General features: G+C 58.2%; 9 protein-coding genes across 9 annotated transcripts; 4 read left to right on the plus strand and 5 right to left on the minus strand.

Annotated features, from left to right (window-relative positions):
* Positions 1-502: 502 nt before the first annotated feature.
* Positions 503-1858, plus strand: PG985_014796 (uncharacterized protein; the record flags this gene model as incomplete). Its single annotated transcript, XM_066834562.1, has 2 exons — positions 503-810; positions 859-1858. The coding sequence occupies 2 exons, from the start codon at positions 503-505 to the stop codon at positions 1856-1858; spliced, it is 1308 nt and encodes a 435-aa protein (XP_066677172.1).
* Positions 1859-1950: 92 nt separating this feature from the next.
* On the minus strand, positions 1951-3331 carry PG985_014797 (uncharacterized protein; the record flags this gene model as incomplete). Its single annotated transcript, XM_066834563.1, is given in 4 exon segments — positions 1951-2552; positions 2570-2701; positions 2756-2951; positions 2999-3331. 4 exon segments carry the CDS (start codon positions 3329-3331, stop codon positions 1951-1953), a joined length of 1263 nt encoding a protein of 420 aa, XP_066677173.1.
* Positions 3332-3630: 299 nt separating this feature from the next.
* Positions 3631-4401, minus strand: PG985_014798 (uncharacterized protein; the record flags this gene model as incomplete). Its single annotated transcript, XM_066834564.1, has 2 exons — positions 3631-4310; positions 4365-4401. The coding sequence occupies 2 exons, from the start codon at positions 4399-4401 to the stop codon at positions 3631-3633; spliced, it is 717 nt and encodes a 238-aa protein (XP_066677174.1).
* Positions 4402-5505: 1104 nt separating this feature from the next.
* Positions 5506-6285, minus strand: PG985_014799 (uncharacterized protein; the record flags this gene model as incomplete). Its single annotated transcript, XM_066834565.1, has 1 exon — positions 5506-6285. One exon carries the CDS (start codon positions 6283-6285, stop codon positions 5506-5508), a length of 780 nt encoding a protein of 259 aa, XP_066677175.1.
* A 574-nt stretch (positions 6286-6859) lies between these two features.
* Positions 6860-8551, minus strand: PG985_014800 (uncharacterized protein; the record flags this gene model as incomplete). The annotated part of the gene is made up of 4 exons (XM_066834566.1): positions 6860-7507; positions 7753-7935; positions 8243-8367; positions 8416-8551. The coding sequence occupies 4 exons, from the start codon at positions 8549-8551 to the stop codon at positions 6860-6862; spliced, it is 1092 nt and encodes a 363-aa protein (XP_066677176.1).
* Positions 8552-9773: 1222 nt separating this feature from the next.
* On the plus strand, positions 9774-18387 carry PG985_014801 (polyketide synthase; the record flags this gene model as incomplete). The annotated part of the gene is made up of 10 exons (XM_066834567.1): positions 9774-9947; positions 10007-10151; positions 10206-10813; positions 10959-11103; positions 11186-11956; positions 12043-12368; positions 12710-15634; positions 15784-16530; positions 16613-17440; positions 17494-18387. 10 exons carry the CDS (start codon positions 9774-9776, stop codon positions 18385-18387), a joined length of 7563 nt encoding a protein of 2520 aa, XP_066677177.1.
* Positions 18388-19511: 1124 nt separating this feature from the next.
* Positions 19512-20106, plus strand: PG985_014802 (uncharacterized protein; the record flags this gene model as incomplete). Its single annotated transcript, XM_066834568.1, has 2 exons — positions 19512-19777; positions 19830-20106. The coding sequence occupies 2 exons, from the start codon at positions 19512-19514 to the stop codon at positions 20104-20106; spliced, it is 543 nt and encodes a 180-aa protein (XP_066677178.1).
* A 125-nt stretch (positions 20107-20231) lies between these two features.
* PG985_014803 (uncharacterized protein) lies at positions 20232-21245 on the minus strand (the record flags this gene model as incomplete). Its single annotated transcript, XM_066834569.1, has 1 exon — positions 20232-21245. One exon carries the CDS (start codon positions 21243-21245, stop codon positions 20232-20234), a length of 1014 nt encoding a protein of 337 aa, XP_066677179.1.
* Positions 21246-22907: 1662 nt separating this feature from the next.
* Positions 22908-24318, plus strand: PG985_014804 (glycoside hydrolase family 7 protein; the record flags this gene model as incomplete). The annotated part of the gene is made up of 2 exons (XM_066834570.1): positions 22908-24074; positions 24124-24318. 2 exons carry the CDS (start codon positions 22908-22910, stop codon positions 24316-24318), a joined length of 1362 nt encoding a protein of 453 aa, XP_066677180.1.
* Between the last annotated feature and the right edge of the window lie 35 nt (positions 24319-24353).

Here is a 24353-nt window from a genome sequence, read left to right on the forward strand (position 1 = left end):
AGTCTATCGAGGTCAGCAGCTTCACCATTCCAGTCTTCGTGTCACAGCAAACGCTGGGATGCAATCATGTCAAAATCAACAAAACAACAAATTGAGATACGATCGACGCACCTGGTCTGGTCGATTCTTAGTTGATGATTGGTTGGGGGACCGTCGCCGAACGGTGTGGGGGCTTGTAATGTCATGTACTTTTCTTACCAGCCTCCATACTTATGCAAGAGATAGAAAGAAGTACCAGTACCGAGATGGACATCAAACCACGAAGTACTGCATGGGCTTACCCTAGTTCGTGTGACACTGGCGAGGAGGTATCAATTGGTCTGGGTCGCCTGCAGTGCAACCCCTGCTCGTACAGGATCCACATAAAACTGAAAAAGGTTGCCTGAGGCTCCAAAGCTCTGCCCAATGCCCCTGCGGCCTAGCCTGCTTTCCTTCTTTCTGGCTGGCATCAGTATCTCCCCAACCAAGCTCGGCCCTCAACTTCCTAGATCTGGTAGATGCAATGGGCGAACCGAGCCCAACAAAGTTCCGAGCCATCATTGTCGGCGCCGGACCGGTGGGCTTGTATCTGGCACACGCCCTCTCTCGCGCGAATATCGATTACATTGTGCTGGAGCAGTATGAAACAGTGCTCCGATACCAGGGCGCTGGGGTTCTCCTGTACCCACAAACCCACAGGCTTCTGGACCAGATTGGCTTGTACGAGACGATCAAGAAGGATTTGATGATCAGCCACACCATGAAAGATCTGCTGACTGGCAATGGTCGAGTCATCAAGTCCACGCCGCTGTGGGCGAGGTTGCAAGAACAGTGAGTGCCATCCCGTATGCAGTAGAGGCACTTGTAGCTAATAATCAGGCATGCATACCCGATGGCGGTTCTCTCCCGCGCACAGCTGATTGCTCTCCTCCACGAGAATCTACCGGACAAGGGACGGGTCAGAACCAATGCCGCCGTTGTTGACATCAAAACCCATGAGAGTGGAGTCAAGGTCCATCTTAGAGACGGCAGTGCAGAAGAGGGTACTGTGCTTATCGGCGTCGACGGCGTCCACAGCAAGACGCGGCAGATCATGCAACAGTTGGGCCAAACACCGCCCGACAGCTGGCCTATGACTGCCACCTTCCAAGGCCTCTACGGGTGCTTCCGTCCTTGTCACGGCTACGAGCCGGGTACCTTCTACCAGTCACGTGGCAGTGGGATTGCGTCGCAAATTATGATCGGTGAGAAGAAGGGCCACTTTGCTATCGTACGGCCCAAGTTCTTGCCGACGGCCGAGTCAACACGGTACACCCCCGAGGACCGAGACCGCCTGGCCGAAGAGCTGGCAGGCATCATGGTCGGGCCGGGAGTTCGTTTTGGGGACGTATGGGCGGCGACGGACAAAGAGACGGCGGCGATGGTGGACCAGGAGGAAGGGTACTGTGACAAGTGGTATCACGAGCGTATCGTGCTCGCGGGCGATGCCGTGCACAAATCCACCTCGGTGACGGGCCTGGGCGTGAACACGGGCATCAACTCGGCCGCCGTGCTGGCCAACCAGCTGCACCATACCCTGCAGTCCGAACCGAACCCAGATACACCAGCGCTCGAGGACGCCTTCGCCCGGTACCAGCAGATCCGCAGCTTCGAGGCCAGCCGGCTGCATACCAACGGCCGACGCCAGGTTCGGGGCGTCACCTGGGCGACCTGGACGGACTGGCTGTGGGATCGGTTCGTCAACCCCTGGATCGGCGTCGAGACAGTGGCGGCCCTCTTTAGCAAGCTTATAGTCAGGGGGCAGATGCTGGACTACGTGCCCTTTGAGGATCGGGAGGTGCGGGTGCCTTGGAAGAATAGCCCGCCCGGCAGTGGATGAGACATTGAGTGAATTTGTACGGCAGTAAGAAAGTTATATATATTGTCTCAATTGGGATCTCATTATGTATCGTTGTAACATTACAAAGCCACCTAAAACTCCTCCTCGTCGGCGTCGAACATGTAGCGGTTCACAAAGTCGCGGATCCCCTTGCTGGACTCCTCCCGCTGGATGCGGCGGGGGTAGTCGGTCGAGCGCTTGTTGCGGACGGCGCGGGAGGCGATGTCGAGGACCTGCTGCAGGGTCGGGCGGTGCTCGTAACGACAGGCCATCATGAGCCCCACCGCCTGCCGGATCGGCTCGTCCAGCAGAGGGTAGCGCTCTTGCGCCTTGGGCTCCCACAGCAGGCTCGCGTCCGTCTGGGCGTTGCCGTACATGACCGGCTTCCAGGGCGGCAGGGCGAAGGGAATGCCGGTGATGAGCCGCATCATCATCTGTTTCGTTAGCCGAGGCAACTTCATCTGGGAGAAGGCGCGTTCACGACCTACCTCTCCTACATCTCGCATGTTGGAAGCGTGGCCTTGCATCGGGTTGAAGTTTACTTCGTCGAGAGGCTTTTGGCACTTATCGATCTGGGAGGCGGCGCCGAAATCGATGAGCTTGATGACGGGGACTTTTTCGTGCTCCCTCACGTCGGGCTGCAGGCCTCCAATCATGACTAACACTGTCAGCGTCACGCGCATCTTGAGCGTGTCTTTGTTCTTCTCTTACCGTTCTCCGTATGCAGATCGTTGTGTGCGTAGGCGGCCGTGGGCCCGCGTTGTCCCGGAACCCTCTCGAGCTCGTCCGGGGCGCCTTCTCCGCCCCGCGGCGGCCACGTGAGACCGACACAAGCCCGGATGACTGTGGTGTCAGCGGCTAATCATGACAAACGATACCATGAGTGATGACACTTACAGCACAGGAGAAGGTGCCAAAGGACACGGTTTGGCACCCGCACCCTCGCCCGGCAGGTCCGTTTGAAGAAGTCGTCAAACGTCCCGTTCTCCAAGTATTCGGTGATGAAGTACGGCCCGGGCAGCTCGTCCCGTTGGTCGTAGCCGCGGTCCTTGAACTTGACGATTTTGCTGATGTGGGCCGCCCCTCGGAATTGCTGCCTTGTTAGCTGATTGTCCTGCGATCGACCAGAGGCCCTCCTACCCTCAAGATATTCATTTCGCTGCGGAGCTGGTCCATGTACTCGCGTTTTCGGGCGCGCTTGATGATGTACGACTTCGCCGGGTCTTTCCGGACGTCCTGGAGGAGGGCGGCGACGCCGACCGCGCCCTCGCCCACGACGCGCCGGTACTTGAGGCCGTGCCGCTTGCGGCCTCCATCGAAGTGCTTCCGGAGAGCCGCGGCGATCCCTTCTTTAGACCAAGGGTCTAGATTCGCGTCTTGGTCGTCGTCGTCGTCGTCCCTTCGCCTCCTGTGACGAGGCCGCTTCTCCTTTTTCTTCTTCTCGATTCCGAAAAACGCGCGGAAGAAACCCATGGTGGGGATGCTGGGGAAGAGCAAGTCTGTCGTGGAATCCAGGTCCCACTGGTCGGAAGTAACTTCTCTCAAATGGCGGAAATGGTGCAATTCGCAGATTACATGAGTTAAGTGGCAGGTATCCATTGTGCGACGGATGCAGTGGAGTAACAAAGAAGCTGAACTCTGCCAACGGTGCACAAGATTGACCGCTTTATTCCATGTGTCGCCGTTTTGGCTTCCATTCAGGGACGACGAAAGCCAATCACATTCGGTAGCTAAAGCCACGTATTAATTCAATAAATCTAATATTGTACACTCTACTTGCTCCCCTGGCTCCTCGTCCGCGTGCTGACCAGATGTCCCTGCTTGCGCGGCGCCGGGTCGCGTTTCGTCTTCTCATTGGCCTTGGGGGCCGATTTCTTGGGTTGACCAGCGCTGTCTTTCTTCCCTTTGGCTCCGGATTTCTTGTCGTTCGTGGTCTTCTTGGGCGTGGTGGCTGGTTTCTCTTGGTCATCGTCGGTATCCTCTCCGGCGCTGGCCTCGTCTTCGCTGTGACCGGTCTCCTCCTCTTTGTCCGTGTCAGATCCAGCATTCTCCTGTTCGTTGCCCGTCTCTTGCTCTGTCTTCTGTTTCTTGTTGGCTGCCTTGCCGCCCTTCTTCACCTCTTTGCCCTGCCTGTTCTTCGTGTGTGGTTCATCGGTCCTGTCTTCCTCGTCGTGCTGTTCCTCGTTTTCGGGCTTCTCTTTGTCCGCCTTGCGCTTGTTGCCCTGGGTCTCCTTACCCTCCTCGGAATTGCTCTTGCCCTTCTTCTCGACCGTCAGCTCCGAGGCGCGCTTGACGACGTCGTTGCCGGACCGCTCGACGTGGACCGCGGGGTTCTCCGGGTCGGCCTTCTTCTTGATGGTGTTGCCGCGCTTGGACTTGATGGCGATTTCGCCCTCGGTCTTCGTCTCGGCCACGGTGCCTCCGGGAGCGCCGCCGCCCCAGTTCCACGAGACTGTTGCCAGCAAGTCAGCGGTAGTAGATTGGGATATCCGAGTGGAAGTCTTACCTTCGTCCCCTTTCTCCGGTTTCTTGCCGCCTACCATGCTTTGAGGAAATTGGGAGCTGTATTTGATGCGCAAGAGATTCGCTAAACAGACAGGAAGAATGTAGAGCAGGTAAAAAATGCGCTGCAAAGACCCTTTTATCGTGTCCCAGCAGAAAGTGATGTCAATATAGGCTTGTTTCATTGCATCATGGACTGATGATTCATCGACCCGGCTGCCAATCTCACCTTAGCGGCGGGAGCTAAGCTGGCGCCGATCGTCACCGAGACAAAGGATCAGGAAAAGCAACCAAGCGCGCCAACGATGGTCGATCCAGGCGATGAGCGGTAAACACGTGGGCGCCTGAGGAACTTGTTCTTTAGACGCAGCAAAGGAAGCATTCTCGCGCAATCCGTGACTGATTCTGGCAAAGTCATCTGCCAGCCACTACGGCTGAGGAATGCAAGATCCTGGAAGTTGGCGACAGTGGACATCGGCACCTCAATCAAGCACCAAACATGACATGTGAACTGATATGAGCTTCTAACCTATTGCCACGGTTTTCAATTTAGTTTTCGTCGTCATTCCAGCAAGTGACGCTTCGATTAAGCGGCTGATGGGGAAACGGAATCATCTATCGTCCATTCCATCGCAAGCGCTAAGGTTAGGCGGGGGCTGGGCTTTGATGGTCCAGGGGAAAATACGCTTAGCTGCGACGCCCCGCAAAATCCACTCCAGTAAGGCCAGTCAGGTCCCGGACTAGCTGTCAAGCGGCCGCAGGAATAAACCGTCTTGATTATTCCACTTACTCCAGGGAATAACAGTGGAATAAGCTAACACTATTGGAATAATAGGTGTTCTGTAGACCTGCTTATGCCTCGGGAGACTTGGCCGGTTTATTCTCGTAGGGTCTTGCTGTTTGCTTACTTTGCTCACTTTGCTCTTCATGGCATACTCGATCGCGTGTTCTGGTATAATCGTCAAACAATCTTAATTGCCATTCAATGGCCTGCTGAAAAGGGCACGCGTTTCCCCTCGACCTGGGTCTGATTTGAACCTTCTCAATCGCCCAAGCCAAAACACTGCACCGATGAAATATAGAACCAAGTCAGCCCCTGAGAGCAATGACTACGGCCATGATGTCGGTTATGGCTAGCCAGTGGCTTATTCCTCTGACAAGACATCCTTTCCCAATAACTTCCGCGGCTTCCTGGCCTTGAACAGCAAGACCATGCCCACCAGCCACGTCTGCACCTCCTCGAAGGCCTCGTCCAGCGCCTTTTCGATCTCCTCCCGGTTGTCGCCCAGGCTGTGAAAGACGCCCACGCGGTTCATGTGCCGCAGCCCCAGCCGCCCGAGCCGCCACGTCGCGTACGGCTCTCCCAGCACCGTGCAGCCCGTCAAGACTCCCTCGTGCGGGTCCAGCACTCGGGCCAGGTTGCGGAACGACTGCAGCTTGTGCGTCATCCCCCCCGGGACGCAGTGCAAGACGTTGAACATGGAGATGGAGCTGAACATGCGGGCGTCCTGCAGCAGCGCCTGGGGCAGCGGCGCCGTGACGTCGGCCTCGACGCATTGCAGCTCCACCTTGCGCCGACTACCGCTTGATGCTTGTTGGGACCGGATGATCCGCTCTGTGGTGCGCAGACAGTTGGGGTTGAAGTCCAAGAGCGCCAGCCGTTGTACCCCCTTCTGATTCAGGTTGTTGTTGTTGTTGATGCTGCTGCTGCTTCTCAAGCAAGCGGCGGGGAAGTAGCCGCTAGCGACGCCGCAGTCCAGGTGGTTGGCCGAGAAGTTCTCCTGGAAGAAGGGGAGCAGCACGGACCGGGTAGGGCACCGCCATAGGTACTTCATGTTGGACCCGAGAACGACCCAGTCATAGAGGTAATGAAGGACCCGCTGTGTGTATATCTCCCGGGAGATGGGGCCTTTGGTGGGCGACATGATGTGGTGTGTATTGGATGTCAAGATTCTGACCAGGAAACTGAGCATACAACGACAGGGAGACGAAAGGGGCAGTGGTAACCAGATAACGAATGGACCTAACAATATGTGGGCAGGACAGGGACCCTTACTTCACTTGGGGAGGGGGTGGACCGACCTGGGGGAAAGACGAGGAGAAAGCGGCGCCGAACAGCATTGACGCTAAGATATGCAAGGCATTGGGTGGGTTGCATCGTCGGGTCTGGGGGTGGGGAGTTCCAGGAGCAGTTCAACCACGTGGCCGGGTGGTGGCTGCTTTTGAAGGGGTATCCGAATAGCCGACTGTTTGCTTGAAGCTAGTAGGCCTTGCGTTGGACCCAAATTTGAAGCGCACGGGTGAAGAAAAGAAGAAACGGGACATTACCATTTGTCTAAGCTACGTCTATCCCTGAACAAAAGGAAGAAAAGGGTCCCTCTCTCTACGTTGCAGGCGCTGCGACGCCCTAGAGATGGCACTCGATAATGAGACACTAGGGCGGCCTCTGTGCGTATACCGTCAGGCTATATTCTGTCAGGGAATCTCCGATGGAATTATTCAACATGTGTGAGGGCAGAAGCGACTGTACAGTGTATAAAAGCCGTGAAGGTTGCTTTCCTGGCCCTCATGTCGGACCTGCGCAATGAGGGCGTCTGCCTCTTGGGAGGTCCACCCCAGAACGTGGACGAATTTGTCGCGGGAAAGGATGTCCACCACGGACAGAAGGTTGGTGGCTTGCATGTGGCCGATCCTCTGGAGCGACCTGCTATTGGGCCACGCATTGGTCGGGACCGCATGCTTCCGGACATGAATCCGTCGAAACCCTGCCTTTTGCAACATGTCCTTGTAGCGATACGGATATGTAGCTGGGTTTCCCGACTTCCTTAGGACTGGGTGGTTGTTAGTGCGGCTAAACAGAGACAAAAATTGACAGCATAGATGAAGACAGAGAAGGGGAATAAGAAAGAACGAAAACCTCCCTCGCTGGTAAGCCCTATCCCACCTGGCGAAGGAGGTGCCCTCAAGGGAATGGTCCGGACACTGCAGAATCTGTACCCATTCCGAGATCTCGAGCCAGCCTCCGGGCGACAGTGTACCGTAAATGGAGCTGATGGTGCTCGACGGCAGCAGCTCTCCCAGCATTCGCAGGTGAATGAAGTCGAAGGGGTTCGAGAAGTCCCATGCGTCGGTGATGATGTTCATGACCTGGAACTGACAGTTCGACGCGTCTGACTGAGATGGGATAGGCTCTAGGTCGACGCCCAGTACTTCACAGTCCGGATGATGTTTCGCTAGCGATGAGTCAAGTCAGCCAGGGGATTTACCCTCGTAACTTGGATAACTTGCCGAACTCCTGTGCAAGAAGCTGGTTAGCACATGTAATGGGGCCATTCACTTCAAGTTCCATAGATATGTAGACGAGTAGAGGGGAATCGAGAATTGACACAAACCAACGCCCAGGTCCCAGGTGCCGCTCCCAGGTCCAGAACCGTGGCTGGATCTTCTACGGGCGCAAGGTGAATCTTGCCCTGGAGCACCTCCCGCAACATATTGTGCTGAAGCTCTAAACAGTCGTCAGCATCGTGCCCTAGCCATGCAGGGCTTCGTAGCCTACGGTTCCGGTCGCGTTCAACCTAGACAGATTGCCAGTGTCAGTAAAGGATGCATCGATCCTAAGCACCATCACTGCATACTTGGTCGTTGGGTAATATCTGGTAACCTATGCCAGGTCAGCGTCCCGAGCTCCGGGTAATCCTCGCTACAATAGAATGTAGAGACTTGCGGGAGTCAAAAGTTCTGCCAAGTCGAGAGGCCATAGCTTTGAGAAAGTTGGCAGCTTTGGAAGTGGCCTTGGTTCTTTTGCTACCGCCCTATCAGAGAATGCACCTGAGTATTTCGGTAGACCTCTGCTATCGACAATTACCGTTTCAGTGGACTGACCGGCAAGTGCGCCGGAACAGTATCAGAATCATCGGTGTCCGCGGAGGGCCAGAAGCCCTCGGCTCCGGTGAGTACGGCACCGTCTTCAGCTTCCGTGCAAGCATCCCCATCCTGGCTGCACTTAGCTGCGGGTAATTGTATATGATGATGCACTGGCACGATGTTACTCACACAGGCCACGTGCTCCGGGTGGCTCTGATGATCCGCCAATGGTGTGCCCGACAGTGACCCGCTGGGCGCATTAGCTGGGGGCGGGGGCAGCTCCTTGGTCAGTAGCGCCAGTGGTCCCGGGGGCTCGGAATTGCTCATTCTTCGTCTCGGTCTCGCTGCTTGCCGTTGGCGTGCGCAATCTGGGGGCTGCTTCTTCGTTTCGGGGAGCGGTTCTTTTGTCAGAAGGCGCAACCTATTGCCCTTTTCAACTCTCGCGAGCCTTGAAAGAAAATCCTAGAACGTAGGAAAGAGAAAACAAACAAGGCGTCGTCATCGGGGCCCGAATCGCTGCAAAATCAGACCCCCTAGTTGCCAAGATATCGGTTAGATGCAACTCTCCCTGTCGACAATCCCGGAAGGGCAATCTGTGGGGGGCTTGTCCGTCTCAGCCGTCTGGTTCCCCGCCCCAATCACACGGTAGTCCGACTGTTCTTCGCTGCCGCAAATCCCACCATTCGCCTTTCGCTGGCCACCTGCGGATGCCAGGGTGGTAGAGTAACATGCCATCCGACATGCACGCCTGCAGCCCAGTCACACGTGCCGACCGGGCTGAGATGCTGGGCTCTACTTTTTGACACCAGGACGGCCCGAAAAGCATGGGTACTCTCGCATGGGCTGATTTTGATACATGCGCTGGGCCGCAAGGGGGAGGCCTCGTCCTTTGTTGTTTTGGGGTATCTGCATTATAATGGCTTTCTTGCATATCCGAGTCTTCCAGGCCCTATTAGTTAGGCGCGTACATGCGAGGCGCCTGTCTGTCTCGGGGCGGTGAAGTGGTATCCCCTGTCAGTTCAAGCAAATATGCATGTTGGCGCCGCAGTAGCTCAAAATTCGCCCACAATCGATCCGGGATCCAGCGACAACTACCAGGTGGATAAAGCAAGGCATAACACTGGTGAGCCGTTGCATCGGATGTCGATGCTGCCGATTGTCCTATTTGAGTATCACTAGCGTTGGAAGCTTAGATTTGGTCATTCCGTGTTTTGACGGACTTTCTGGGCGCTGGTCCGGTCCGGACGTATGACGTTGGGAAGCCACAATTGCGTGACGAGGTACGTGATGGGTGCCATGTAGATACCACCCACCCCCCACGTCTGAAAACGACAGAGTAGTGATCTACCCAATGTCGCAGCCAGCCTTGCAGCGAGAAAGAAGTACTAGTATCTACCAGAACTACGAGTTTGTCAGCTGGATGACGAAGAGCCTGCATGTATATATAATCTTCACTCTAGCCTAAGGTGCGCCGTAGCCAGTTTGCTGAGTCCAGATGCCTGCCCCCTGGCACCGACTTTCTGATCGCCCCCGCCCAACAATCAAAGACATGAATGAGCCCATAGCCGTCATTGGCCTGGATGCCGTCTTCCCTGGAGAGGCCGATACGGCAGAGAGCTTCTACCGGTTTGTTCTGGAAGGCAAGTCGGCTCGGATGCCTGTGCCCCCTGCTCGGTACCATGCCGGAGCCTACTGGCACCCAGACCTGGAGAGGGCTGGTGCAGTAAGTGGTCAAATCAACCAGTAGCCTCATCACATCACAGGCTGATATTGACTGCACAGGTTCGAAACACTACCGGCCACTACTTGACCCAAGACGTGGCCGCCTTTGACGCCCCTTTCTTTTCCATCACGGCCCAAGAGGCGGGTGCCATGGACCCACAGCAGAGGGGCCTTCTAGAGGGAACGTACCGCGCACTCGAGAATGGTGAGTAGTATGCAATAGACTTGATGCTTCTACACACGCTAATACCTGCAACAGCGGGCATCCCTCTGGGCTCAGTCAAAGGGTCCCAGACGGGCGTCTACGTGGGCTGTTTCAGCCACGACTACCAAGGACTGCTCCAAAAAGACATTGACGCCCGCTCCAAGTACTCGGGCCTCGGCACCAGCGCCAGCATCCTCAGCAACCGGATCTCGTGGTGGTACGATTTGCGGGGGCCGAGTGTCACCGTCGATACGGCCTGTTCCAGCAGCCTCGTTGCGGCCCATCAGGCCTGCCAGGACCTGCGTGTCGGGGAGACCAACCTGGCCATTGCAGCCGGCTGCAACTTGATCCTGTCGCCGGACCAAACCCTGGAGCTCGACGCTCTCGGCGTTCTGAGCCCGGACGGCCGGTCGTACAGCTTCGACGCCCGGGCCAACGGGTACGGGCGCGGCGAAGGCTTTGGTGTCGTTGTCCTTAAGAGATTGTCGGATGCTATTCGGCATGGTGACACGATCCGGGCCGTGATTCGCGGCTCGGGGGTTAACCAGGACGGGAGATCTCCGGGCATCTCCCAGCCTAGCATGGCAGCCCAGGTCGCGCTAATGAGGCATGTCTATTCGAAGGCTGGTCTGGATCCATCACTGACACGGTTCTTTGAAGCGGTAGGTCTCATCTTAGACACTGTCTATCCAGTGCTGACCACCTCACGAGCAGCATGGTACGGGGACTATGATTGGGGATCCCATCGAGGTCCGTCACTTTCTCCCTTTCCCCTTACCCAGGCCCTTGATTGCTAAATCGCCACAGGCTAGCGCCATTGCCGACATGTTTTCTTCGCACCGGTCCAAAGACGAGCCTCTGTACATTGGTGCTCTGAAAAGCAACATCGGCCACCTCGAAGGCGCAGCTGGAATAGCGTCCATCATCAAAGGGGTGCTCACCCTCGAAAAAGGTATGACCCTCCAGGCAAAGACTTGTCGCTTGTATTATGATGGCCTGTTGTGCCAAGTCTGGCTTGTTGACACATTAGGCAGGCGTGATCCCGCCCAACACCAACTTTGAACATCGAAACCCGGCCATTCTGGACGAATGGAACCTCGACTTCCCCACCAAACCATGCCCTTGGCCCGCGACGGAGGGCGGGCTGCGCCGCATGTCCATCAACTCCTTTGGGTTCGGGGGCACCAACGCGCACATGGTCCTGGACGACGCCGAACACTATCTCCGAGATCATCATTCACCAGCGGGACTTGATGAGACCAGATCCGGGACGTCGAGCCAGCTTGATCACAAAGACTCGGGCTTGGCTTCTGAGCTTGACTCCGAACCAGAGGCCCAAATGCCGAGCCCTGTCACAAAAGCCAGTCACACTGCCCAAGCCGTTGTCAGTGCCCGGAAAGAGTGTCACCGCCTCTTTATCTGGTCCGCACACGACCAGGCCGGCATCGCGCGCATCCGAAAATCCTATCGGGCGTATGCAGCCTCCAAAGCGCAGGCCCGTTTGTCAGAAGAAGAGGAACAGTCATTTCTTCGGGATCTGAGCTACACGCTGGCAGCCCGTCGAACTCACCACAGTTGGCGATCCTATACCGTTGCGCAGTCCATCGAGGACCTAGGCAGGTATGATGATGACGAGTGCACTATCCGTGTTCGTTCCGATCCCAAGCTCGCACTCGTGTTTACCGGACAGGGAGCTCAGTGGCCCGCAATGGGCAAGGAGCTGTTCGCATACCCCGTCTTTCACGAAAGCCTGGTGGAAGCGGACCGCTACCTAGCCAGTCTGGGATGCCAGTGGTCTTTGACTGGTAAGCACTCTTGCACTCCCGATGGCCGCCCACTTCTACTCCCCTTGGGTTTCGAGTCAGTCACACTGACATGCATGCCTGTCTAGCCGAACTCCTCAGCCCTGCAGAGGCGTCCAATATAGATGACCCCACCTACTGCCAACCCATCTGCACCGCTCTCCAGGTGGCGCTTGTGGATCTTCTGGAGTCCTGGGGCGTTGTCCCCCACGCAGTCGTTGGTCACTCGTCGGGAGAGATTGCGGCGGCGTACGCGGCTGGCCACCTCTCAAGGCCCGCGGCGTGGAAAATCGCCTACTATCGCGGAAAGTTCTCTGGCCAGCTAAGTAACAAGTCGGGACCGCTGCAGCAGCCGAAGACGTCCATGGCTGCCGTTGGGCTGGATCTGGCCCAGTTGGCTCATTATATCGACAAGGTACAAGCTTTGGAACTCACGCCGGGCGGCGGCAGGCTCGAAGTGGCCTGCATGAATAGCCCCCAAAACCAAACCATCAGCGGCACGGTTGCCGAAGTTGATGCTCTGGTAAGCGACTTTCGGCGTTTATTACTTCCTGTTCTAGTGTTTATTCCGTTAATCCAGTGTCTCACGAGGGATGGAATAACCGCTTATTCCAAAAATTCCACTATTCCCTCTTGAGAGTAATTGCTGACACCGAGAGTCGACAGGTAGCGATGCTGCGAGAAGACGATATTTTCGCGCGGAAACTCAAAGTGTCGGTTGGCTACCATTCTCGATTCATGATGCCTCTTGCAGAGGAATATGAAATGCTTATTAGAGACGGCGGCATCGAGGGCCGAGGCTCGGATACGATGGCTGCCGCGCCCCCTCGGTTCTTCTCGTCCACCTACGGCAGCTCTGACTTTGACCTTCCGGAGCTCCAGCAAGCATCTTATTGGGTGAAGAACCTGGTATCCCCGGTACGGTTTCATGAGGCCGCCGCCGCGATGCTGAAAGAGGAAGAAGCGGACAGCCGCTTCGCAATGAGCACCATTACAGACCTGCTCGAGGTTGGTCCGCATGCCGCACTAAAGGGACCCCTTCATAGCATCATAACGGACCAAACCAGCAGCAAAGAGAGGAAGTCGGCGACATATCAGTCGATGTTGGGCCGGGACCAATCCGCGCAAGCTACGGCGCTCCAAGCTCTCGCGGCGCTATTCTGTCATGGGTATGATGTTGATTTGACTGCCGCTAGACAATGTCTTCAGTCTACCGCTGCCGCCATGCTGACCGACCTACCGGCTTACCCCTTCAACCACACCAAGCGGTACTGGTCCGAGCCGCGGCTGGCCAGGAACTTCCGCTTCCCCTTGGCGGGCCGTCACGAGCTGCTCGGACGGCCCCTGACGGACGACATGGGGCCCGAGGCCCCCACGGTGTGGCGCAATTGGATGAGGGTCTCCGAGAACCCCTGGATGCTGGACCACAAGGTCCAAGGTGAGGTCCTGTATCCGGCGGCCGGCATGTTGGTCATGGCCATCGAGGCCAGCCGACAGGTACACGGCGGTGGTAGCAGCAGCAAGAATAGTCTCAAGGCAATTCGCATGAAAGATGTGTCGTTCCATCTTGCTTGCCGCATCTCGGAGGAATCCAAGGGCGTGGAGGCTTACTTCTCCCTGACGCCGCCCCGTTCTGGTGGTCTGGCCAACAGGTCCGGCTGGAGCGAGTTCCAGTTCCTCTCCCGTGACGACGAACAATGCTCTGAATGGAGAGAGCACTGCCGCGGTTTTGTTCAGCTCGAGTATGAAGCGGACCCCAGTGCCGTGGACAAGGGTCTGGATGAGCATCTATTTCGGGAGGCCATCCGTCAAGAAGTCCAGAAGATTCAGCAGGGGTTTGGTCAAAGTTATACAGGCCGCCAGGTGTATCATGCACTGAGACGGTCCGGCCTGGAGTACGGAGCGGCCTTCCGGGCCATCCGACAAGCCTCGGTGGCGAGGGACAATACCGTGCATGCGCTCGTGGACAATGCGGTTCCGAAGCTACTCCCGTCGATGCCCCATCAATACGTGCAGCCTCACATGCTACATCCGACGACATTGGACTGTTTGTTCCAGGCCAGCTTGCTGCCCCTGGTGCTTAGTGGTCCAGGAGACCCCGCCAAACGACGAGGGCCCTTTGTACCAACTCACCTGGACGAGTTGTGGATAGCAACGTCCCCCCAACACGGTTCCTATGGCGCTTCGGGAACCACCACATCTACAACAACAAATGAAACACGTCTCGATATCAGTGCCGTGGATGAGCAATCGGGCGAGCCCATGATCAAAGCGGTTCTGCGTGCCGCCGCCCAGCCAAGCCAAAGCCCTATCATGATGACGGATGATCAACAGCTGAAGCCGCTCGCTTTCAAAGTGGACTGGAAGAACGACCCGGCGTTTATGGGCGATAGGGAGATGTCGTTGTTCTTCCAGGGCGCCTCGCAACCAGCGAGTACAGCAACCGAAGGGTTCACGTCCCAAGACCTCGAGCTCCTTTGTCGGCTCTACTTACGCCAGCTGCTCCTCTCCCTCGAGCACAATCCGGTCTCCGTGGCCGCTCCGCACATGAACCGATACCTGAACTGGGCCCGGCATGAAGTAAGCTTGCTTCGAGACGATGAGCCCTCGGGCGTGAGCATCCTAGGCTTGGAGAGCAAGTTCGAGTCGTCACCGGGATCCCACCCCGAGGCGAGCCTGGTTGCAGCGGTCGGTCGCTCCCTATATGACATTGTCTCGGGCCAGAGAGAGGCCCTGGAAGTCGTTTTCCGCGACAGGCTAGCCGACGACGCGTACCGGCACGGCTTTGGCGCCGACCAAATCTATGCGCGTCTGTGCTCTTACCTGGGTCTGCTGGCCCACAAGAATCCCGGGTTGCGGATCCTCGAGGTGGGAGCCGGCACCGGCGGCACCACGGGGCCCGTCCTCGAGTCGCTTTCCTCGGGCGATGGTAATGGCGGCTGCCGGTTCGGCCACTACGACTTCACCGACATATCGCCCTCTTTCTTCGAGCAGGCCCAGGAGAGTTTTGCGAACCTGGCACCGCAAGGTCGTGTCAGCTACCGGGTTCTGGACATTGAGAAAAGCGCCATCGACCAGGGGTTCGCGGCCGGGTCATACGACGTCGTCGTGGCCGCGAACGTGATCCACGCCACCCGTTCTATCCAGACGACGCTGGGCCACGTCTTGCCGCTGCTCAAGCCTGGCGGCAAGCTGCTCTTGTACGAGGTCTCCGACACCGCCGCCGTGGGGCCTGGCTTCTGTTTCGGCATCTTCCCCGGCTGGTGGCTCGCGCACGAGCCGGAGCGGTCGGCGTCGCCGCTTTTGGGCTTGGACGCTTGGAGATGGCACCTCCAATCCGCTGGGTTCGCCGAGCAGGTCGACAGCTTCAGCTGGAAGCAGTGTTCTCTCATCGTCGCCACCAAACCGGAGCTCCCCGTGACACCAGACTCGATGCGGCCCGTCCACATCGTGGTCCAAGACGGCTCCGACATACAGCGTTCTTTGGCCCAGCATTTGTCTGGGTGGATACTCCCCAGGGTACCGTCATCTGTTTCTATCATAACGAGCCTGGAGGCCCGACAGAGGAGACTCTCGCTGGGTACGTGCATCTTCGCCGTGGAATGGGAACACCCGGTCTTGTGTAATATGACAGAAGAGCAACTGGACACGATCAAGTATGCCGTGAGCCACAGCGACGGGGTAGTGTGGCTCTCTAGACCAGATGAGATGGGCGATCCGAATAAAGTCTTGATCCAAGGGTGGGCGCGGGTCATCCGGTCCGAACACCCCCACCTGGGACTCAAAACCATTTCGTTTGAGGGTCGGGACCAGACTACGCTGCCCAAAAGATGGCCGAGATCATTTCTAGTGGTGCTTGGAGCGATGAAAACAGCTTCCGGATCACCGGGAACTCCGTGTTGATTCCGCGGCTGAGGGAAGCCCGTGGCGTGGATTCGCATCTTCGGGAAGTCCGCGCGGCGACGACGACGGGCCCACAGCACATCGTGATGGAGTTCCTGAGCATGCATCAAGACCGACCCTTGGCCTTGACGATGGGCACGGTAGGCTTGTTGGAGACGTTTTGCTTCGAGGACGATCCGCGGGCCGACAGTCCCCTGCAGCCGGACGAGGTCGAGTTCCGCGCCATGGCATGCGGAATCAACTTCAAGGACTTGGCCCTGGCACTGGGCAAGGTCCGCGGCGAGCCGTTTTCGGGTCTCGAGGCTTCGGGGGTGGTTATGCGGGCCGGCGCGTCCTCCACTTTCCGGGTGGGCGACAAGGTCTTGGGCCTGGCTACTCGCTCCGGGGGCGCCCTCGGGGGTGGCTTCCAAACACGCGTGCGGAGCCGCGATGGCCTCCTTTTCAAGCTGCCGGACGACGATGGCAACATCAGCTGGGCCGAGGCAGCCGGCATCCCGCTGGTGTACACTACCGTCTATGGCTGTCTGTGCGAGCGGGAGCCCCTGCGCGGGGGGGACAGCATTCTTATCCATGCAGCCACGGGCGGTGTGGGCCAAGCGGCGATCCAGGTTGCCCAGAGTGTCGGCGCCGAGGTCTTTGCTACCGTGGGAAGCGTCGAGAAACGCAACTTTCTAGTAAGTTGAGCCACAGCGGCGGACCACCTGTGTTTGAAGCCCAGGTGGTGGTATACTGGTTATGATGCTAACGACATGACAGGAATCGACCTATGGCCTCGCGCGCGACCACATCTTCTCCAGCCGCGACCTCACATTCAAGTCCCAACTCCTCCGCCAGACGGGCGGGCGCGGCGTCGACGTCGTGCTCAATTCCCTGGCGGGCGAATCTCTGAAGGCGTCTTGGGACTGCGTGGCCCCCTTCGGCCGGTTCGTCGAACTGGGGACCGGCGACATCGCCGCCAACGCCCAGCTGGGCATGGCCAATTTCGCGCGGCACACACGTTTCGAGGCCTTCGACCTGTCTTACCTCGTCCGACAGACGAACCCGACCGTCCGACATCGGACGCAACGCATGTTCCGAGGTGCCATGGAACTGGTGCTCGGGTCGAGCTTCAGGGGCGTTCGGGACAAGATGCCCGTCACCGTCTTTCCCATGTCGGACGTGCAGGGGGCGTTCCGACACATGCAAGCCGCCAAGCACATCGGAAAGCTGGTACTCGAGCCCCGAGACGACCATGTAGTGCCGATCGTGCCCCGGAACGAGAAGCCGCGGCACAAGACGGCGAGTTTCGATGCGGATGCCTCATACGTCATCTCGGGTGGGCTTGGCGGCCTGGGCAAGGCGATTGCAAGGTGGATGGTATCTCGAGGGGCCAGGCATCTGATATTGCTGTCGCGGTCGGGTGCCGAGACAGATCCGCAGCGTCGGAGCTTTGTGCAATCCCTCCAGGCCCAGGGAGTGACAATAGCGGCACCCGCCTGCGACGTATCGTGTCGTGACACCCTCCAGGGCGTCATACGTGAGTGTTTAGAAGTCAAGGGGATGCCACCCATCAAGGGCTGTGTTCAGGGGTCTATGGTGTTGAAGGTAAGTGGTCACTTAGTGATTCTGCGGACATGATGCTAACCACGTCTACCTAGGACAATATGTTCTCTGAAATGTCACTCGAGGAGTGGCACGCTGCCGTCAAGCCAAAGGTAGACGGCTCCTGGAACCTGCACCACGTCTTGGGTCCCGCTCTGGACTTTTTCGTCCTGCTTTCGTCCGCCACTGGCGTCATTGGCCTGCGGGAACAATCCAATTACGCTGCTGGCACCGCCTTCCAAGACGGTCTGGCCCGCTACCGAGCCAACCAGGGCTCCCATGCCGTGTCGCTTGACCTGCCTCCCGTGGCGGATGTGGGGTTTGTCGCCGAGAGACCCGAGCTTCTCGAGTCCCTCCGGCGTCAGGGGCTGGACTTGCTTCCATTGGAAGATCTCTTGGCGGTCCTGGACTACTACTGCAGTCCCGCAGAGAGGACCAATCTCACGGTTTCGGACTGCAACGTGGTCCTCGGGCTAGCCCTCCCACGGGAACTGGAGGCGGAGGGTATCGTGGCACCCCGCTACCACCAAGATCCGCTGTTCCGCCATCTCCTCCAAGCAGGAAGCTCTACCACTAAAACTCAGCTCGTGGGCAACAAGCAGGAGCCGAGACATCGCGCCGTCTTGACTGCAGCGGCGTCGCTCGAAGAGGCACATGAGATTGTCCTCGACGCCCTCGTCCGCAAGCTCGCGCGCATCCTCAGCGTGGAGGCCGAGGCGCTCGATCCGTCTCGGCCCCTGCACTCGCTGGGCATCGACTCGCTCGTGTCGGTCGAGCTCCGGTCCTGGCTCGCCCGGGAGCTGGGCGTGCAGATGACGGTGCTGGAGATGACCGGCAAGGCCAGCGTGAGGCAGCTGGCCGAGTCGGCCGTGGCGAGAAGTCAGTACACTCCCAAGTTTGGGGGCGACGGGGTGAAGGATACAGATTTGAAAAGACAAGATCCAAATTGAAGTTTTTGAAGTGGCTAATTACTAGAAGCTGGGTATTGGACCAATGATGTATGGCAAGTCTAGAGTACAGCAGTCAGTAATCTAAAGAAAAGGCAACATCCTTCCTTCCTGTGGCGATTGGAAGGCGGAGGTTTGAATATGAATACCACACACAAGCATAAAACCGAATCCTCTCCTTTGTCAGTCGGTTCATGATTGCCATGCTCGGTAATTCCGTGGAATTGGATGCACTCTAGGACAGCCGAATTGGAGTGACAGCTTGCGTATAGCTGGGGTAACTACTTGGACAGACTCAATCCCTGCTTGTACAACCAGACGGACCACGAGGCCATGCGAGGCAGTCTCGTGGAATGCGGGAGAATCATGCATGTAGCCTAGTTCTTGCTTGAAATCGGGCATGAAATTGGCCCTGGAAACGTTCATTTGCGCAATGCACACTCATGCACTCTTGCAAACATGATCGAATACGAGCATGCAAGCTTGACCCGCGGGGCAATTGTGGCTAGTCTATCAGCCGGGCTGCGTTTCATTGATCGCACCAGCGGCCGGCAGTCTCTAGGGATGCGTTTGTCGCAAGCCCGTGCGAGGCGCTCGATGTGTTCAGCCACGAACGCCAACTCGGATGCAGCACGTGGGTAACACCAAGAGGGGTTCCTCAAACTCTGCTCAGAATCCTCCCCTTCCCTGCTCAATTGCACCTTCATTCATTCATTCATTCATTTATATTGATTTCTACCTAAGGGAAATCCATAGACTTCAAAAGGCCGTCTAAGCCGGTACTCTAAATACATAAACTCTCAAAGCCTCTCGGCCGGTAAGGGAGAGGAGAAAACCCTACCTCACGTTATATAAGGGGGGAAACCTTTTCCCGAGAGGTAATACCCGGAGGCGACTCGCATAAACGTTCCGAAAAGAAGAAACTCGAAAAACAACCGTGCGTTCACAGCGCCGCGCACGGGGAGAACTCTCAAATCGAACAACCCCCGAAGGGAAGGGCTAGCCTTGGCGTCGCCGACCGCCCTTCGGCGTCCGCCAAGACCAGCTTACTTCCGTAGAGACAGTTTAACCACTTGCCCAGGTGGGGCTCAATTGCACCTTCGTGCTCACCCCCAACCCTCGTCAACATGGACTCTGTTCGCAAGTCAACCTCTTTGATCTCTGCATTCTGGTTATTGGCCTGTTCTGCCGTCAAGCTCAACATTACGGCCATTGGGACCTCCGACGGCAGGTCGACACTAGAGTGCTGGCAGCTGGACGCCCCGTTTGTCGTCGACAACACGCCAGGCATCAAGGGATCGGTCACTGCGCCGCTGATGGGCGGCACCCACATCAACTTCTTTGTTATTCCCGCCAGCCTGGACGGCGGTCTGCACAATGCGCCGGCAAACCAGTGAGTCCCCTCCAGCATCTCTCCTGTATGAAACCCCCTAACTGCAAACCAGATGGGTCATGTTCACCTCGGGCCTAGCACACATCACGGTACCCGGCGGCGACTCGCAGGGTGCCTACATCCAAGGAGGCGAGTTTGGGCTGATCTTCGCAGCCGATATAGTCGGCCTCAGCGAGGGGCACTACACGACGTATCCCGGCATCACCGAGACTACGGGCCTCCAGATCCCCACCCAAGATGGTTCCGTCCCGGCCCACCAGGTCGTGCGCTCCGGGCCATGCCAGTGCAACGAGACGGAAGGACTGAAGGCGTTTGCGGGAGGGCCATGAAAGGGAAGTCGAGGCCCTTGGACTGATTTGATTCTGTGTTTCATCACATCTTAATACTGCCTTGGCCTCTTTTAAATGTTAGAGCTCTAAGCCATAGTCAAATCCGATTTTATTTAATTTGCACCCTACTTTGACCGCCACATACTCCGGAGCCAGCTGTATGCCATCACACCCTTGCCCACTATGTGACCAAACCCGAGCGGCAGCCCGTACCGCAACCACGTGAGCGGCTGCCAGAACCGGGCCACCGGTAGCAGCGCCCCGCTGCTCCGTTTGCTGAGACCGCCCCGCGCCGCCGCCACCACCTCGTGCCCCGTAAAGGCCTCGACGGCGTCAAGAATAATCCGGGCCGTCTCGCGGGGCTGGCTCAGGAAGGGCGAGTGGCTGGTCGGCAGCTCGCGGTGCTGCACGTCGGCGCCCATGGCGCGGGCCATGCCGACGCTCATGCGCTGCGCGGCGACGGGGTTGCCCTGGTCCTCGGACGTGCCGAGGTACCACGCGGGCACGTCCTGCCAGCCGGCGTAGGCGTGCTCGCCGCCCTCGAACAGGGACTTGAGGCTCTGGCGCGTGAGCTGCGAGACCCAGTACTCGCCCTCGTCTTGCGGGAGGTCGTGGTAGAAGAGCTGCCGCGTGTCGGCCGTGAGCTCGGCGTAGCCCGTGGCCTTGTTGACGCGCCAGAAGTGCGGCGGCTGGCCGAGGAAGAGGTCCATGAAGGACAGGCCCGTGAGGGTGAAGCCGGACGCGATGAGGACGAGGCCCACGACGTGGCCCGTCGCACGGGACGACGACGCCTTGCTCCGCGGGAACAAAAAGGGCATGTTGCTCTCGCTGTCGTCGTCCTCAGAATCAACAGAATCCCGCGGGCCGGTGAAGCCCCGGATGGCGCTGTTGGCCACCATGCCGCCGTAGGAGTGGGCGACGACGACGACGTCGCGGCCCTTGCGGAACTCCTTGGTCATGGCCTCGCGGACGGCGTCAATGTCGTGCTTGAGCCCCGCGGCCGGGTTGTCTGAGGCCGACGGCAGGGTGACGGCGACGCATTTCAGCCGGTAGGTGCCGTGCAGGATCCGGACGAGCTTGTCGTAGCAGGCGGGCTGGTGCCACGCGCCGGGCACCAAGATCAGAGTGGGATGCGACATGTTGTTTCGAATAAGTGTTGCTGAACAGGTCAAACGTCAGAGGGCCTCTGACAGAGGCAGCTGGTTGCTTTTGTCCATGGCGCTGACCGACTTTTTTTCAAGTCATTACTAGCTTCGCAGCTAGCCATTGGGCTGAAAAGGATAAGCACGAGGCAAAGTTGGCCCGAAGTGCGCTAATGACGAGAAGCTGATGAAATCGGCCCCGTGATTGGTTCGTGGGGTGGTATAGTGGGACAGGGCGAGCAACGGTCAGGACTAGCCTGGCACGACTTCATGCGGCTTCTAGTGTTATCGAAGAATTATCTAATGCCGCAATGCAACGACAGCGTAAAAGCTTGATCTCCCCTGATCCCTGTCGTGGAGGAGCACCAGATGGGGACCTCGTCGGTGTGGGTTAAACTTGAAGATCTTCGACGTAGGGCTGTTATGAAAGATCGTGAGGGGTCGACAGTGAGGCTTCATGATGCAAATCGAAAGTTGTAACAAAAAGAAGAGTGTTTCCACAATGCTGTTATGCGCGATTCGACGTAATAGCGCGGGTTCTGCTGGCTTTCTTGGACTACAGTGAAACGAGATAGTAGAAACCGGCATAGCAGACAAGTTTGCGAATATCATCTCTCCTTAATCAAGAGGAAAAGGGGTGCCCCTGAGCGACGCGGCTGAGTAAAGGTTGGCATTGAGAAGGCTTGAGAAAGACCACTTCTAACCTCACAAAAGACATTCCGCGGCCGAAATCACCCCCTATTCTGATTGGTCAGGCCAATACCAAATATGTGGAACGTCATATATCGCGTTATGCAGGCTACACAACCAGCTTTATGCCCGGCCGTGCCGCCAATGCAACCACCAAACCCGCTCCTCTGGGCCAGGGTTGCAGCGGCACAAGCAATATATGCGAGACTGAGTATGACGACCCGCGTGCTGTAGGGGATGAGCTGATTTCAGGTAACGACGGCCCGGTGGGACCTAGATCTCTCATTTCGGCGGCAGGGCCTCCGAACCAAGATTCTTGAGCAAAAGCTCGTCCCGTGCCGAGAATTGTGCAAGATCGTCGGGGTGCTGGGGAAGGGGGTGGGGAGCCCAAGAAATGATCTTACGTTCGGAAAGCTTCTGCGGAGGGGGGGCATTTACCCGGCAGGCGCGCGACGCCGATCCCCAGCCCGTTGCGGACGGAGAGCCGGGGCGCCCACTGCACGCGGGCGCGGCGCCAAGGCCAATCGTGGCCCGCCAGGCGCTACCATAAAGTCCCAAGACTCTCGGCGAGGGGGAATCCTGGCAATTTTGGCTCCAACCACCGTCCGTCGACTTGTCATTTCGCGTTCACTTACCCTTGCGTCAACTTCAAGCCGTCTCAGTCGTCAACGTCAAGCCGTGTGGCCAACGCGCATGGGGCTTCACAGCTGATCTCCCGGAACAACTCGGTCCTATCCCGAAGTCCAAAACCACAGTCCGCGACGAGAGAGGAAGATTATGGATCCTAGAATCACCCTCGCCTGACGGGACAAGATGGAGGTGCCTCCGTGATCCGTTGGGAAAGCGATGGGCAGTCAACACCGCGTATAAGTAGCGACGATGAGAATGAGGAAAAGCAGCTTGTCTCGACTCCAGACATCAGACACCTCAACACCCCTTCACTTCATACCAGACCATACCACTTCCACCATGCTGTCCAAGATCGCCATCCTGGCCTCGCTCGTGGCGGGCGGGCACGCGCAGCTGGCGGGCACCGAGCAGGCCGAGGTGCACCCCAAGCTGACGTGGCAGAAGTGCACGGCGCCCGGGTCGTGCAGCAACGTGGCGGGCTCCATCGTCGTCGACGCCAACTGGCGGTGGGCGCACGGCAAGGGGGGCTACACCAACTGCTACACGGGCAACACCTGGAACGCCGAGCTGTGCCCGGACAACGAGGCCTGCGCCGCCAACTGCGAGATCGAGGGCGCCGACTACGCGTCGACGTACGGCATCACGACGTCGGGCAACGCCGTCAGCCTCAAGTTCGTCACGCCCAACGACAGCGGCACCAACGTCGGCTCGCGCGTCTACCTGCTGGCCGACGACGAGAACTACGAGATGTTCACCATGAACGGCAACGAGATCGCCTTTGACGTCGAGAATGGCGAGATCGGCTGCGGCCTCAACGGCGCCGTCTACTTTGTCTCCATGGACGAGGACGGCGGCAAGGCCCGCTCCCCGGGCAACAAGGCCGGCGCCAAGTACGGCACCGGCTACTGCGACTCCCAGTGCGCGCGCGATCTGAAGTGGATCGACGGAAAGGGCAATGCCGAGGGCTGGCAGCCGTCCGCCGACGACGCCAACTCCGGAGTGGGCGCGCTGGGCCCCTGCTGCGCCGAGATGGACCTGTGGGAGGCCAACAGCATGTCGTTCGCGCTGACGCCGCACCCGTGCGAGGACTCGGGCTACGTCGTGTGCGAGAACGAGACGTGCGGCGGCACCTACAGCGAGGACCGCTACGCCGGCCAGTGCGACCCCGACGGCTGCGACCTCAACCCCTACCGCCACGGCAACACCGACTTCTACGGCAAGGGCAAGACGGTCGACACGAGCAAGAAGTTCACCGTCGTCACCCAGTTCCACGGCTCCGGCTCCACCCTCGACAGCATCTCGCAGTACTTCATCCAGGACGGCGCCCGCATCGACGTGCCCGAGTCCAAGGTCGTCGACGGCGGTTCGGTTATCGACGACGCCTTCTGCGACGCCTCCAAGGAGCTCTTCGCCGACAACCTGCGCTACCAGGAGCTCGGCGGGCTGACGCAGATGGGCGACGCCACCGGCAAGGGCATGGTCCTGACCATTTCCATCTGGGACGACGTAAGTTTCTTGATTCTTGACTCATCCAAGCAGTGGCTAACTGACCCAGCTCTACTCCAACATGCTCTGGCTCGACGGCGTCGTCTACCCCACCGACCGCAACCCCGGCGACCCCGGCGTGGCCCGCGGCGAGTGCGAGCTCACGGGCAGCGAGCCGGCCACCGTCCGCGAGAAGTTCGCCAACGCCAAGGTCACCTACAGCAACATCAAGTTCGGCCCCATCGGGTCCACCTACGATGTCTAAGCGCTCGATGGGCTGTGATGGGCAAGGGACCCCTT

Source organism: Apiospora marii (assembly GCF_038362585.1).
Source record: "Apiospora marii strain CBS 49790 chromosome Unknown utg000012l_segment0_segment0, whole genome shotgun sequence".
NCBI classification, from domain to species: domain Eukaryota; kingdom Fungi; phylum Ascomycota; class Sordariomycetes; order Amphisphaeriales; family Apiosporaceae; genus Apiospora; species Apiospora marii.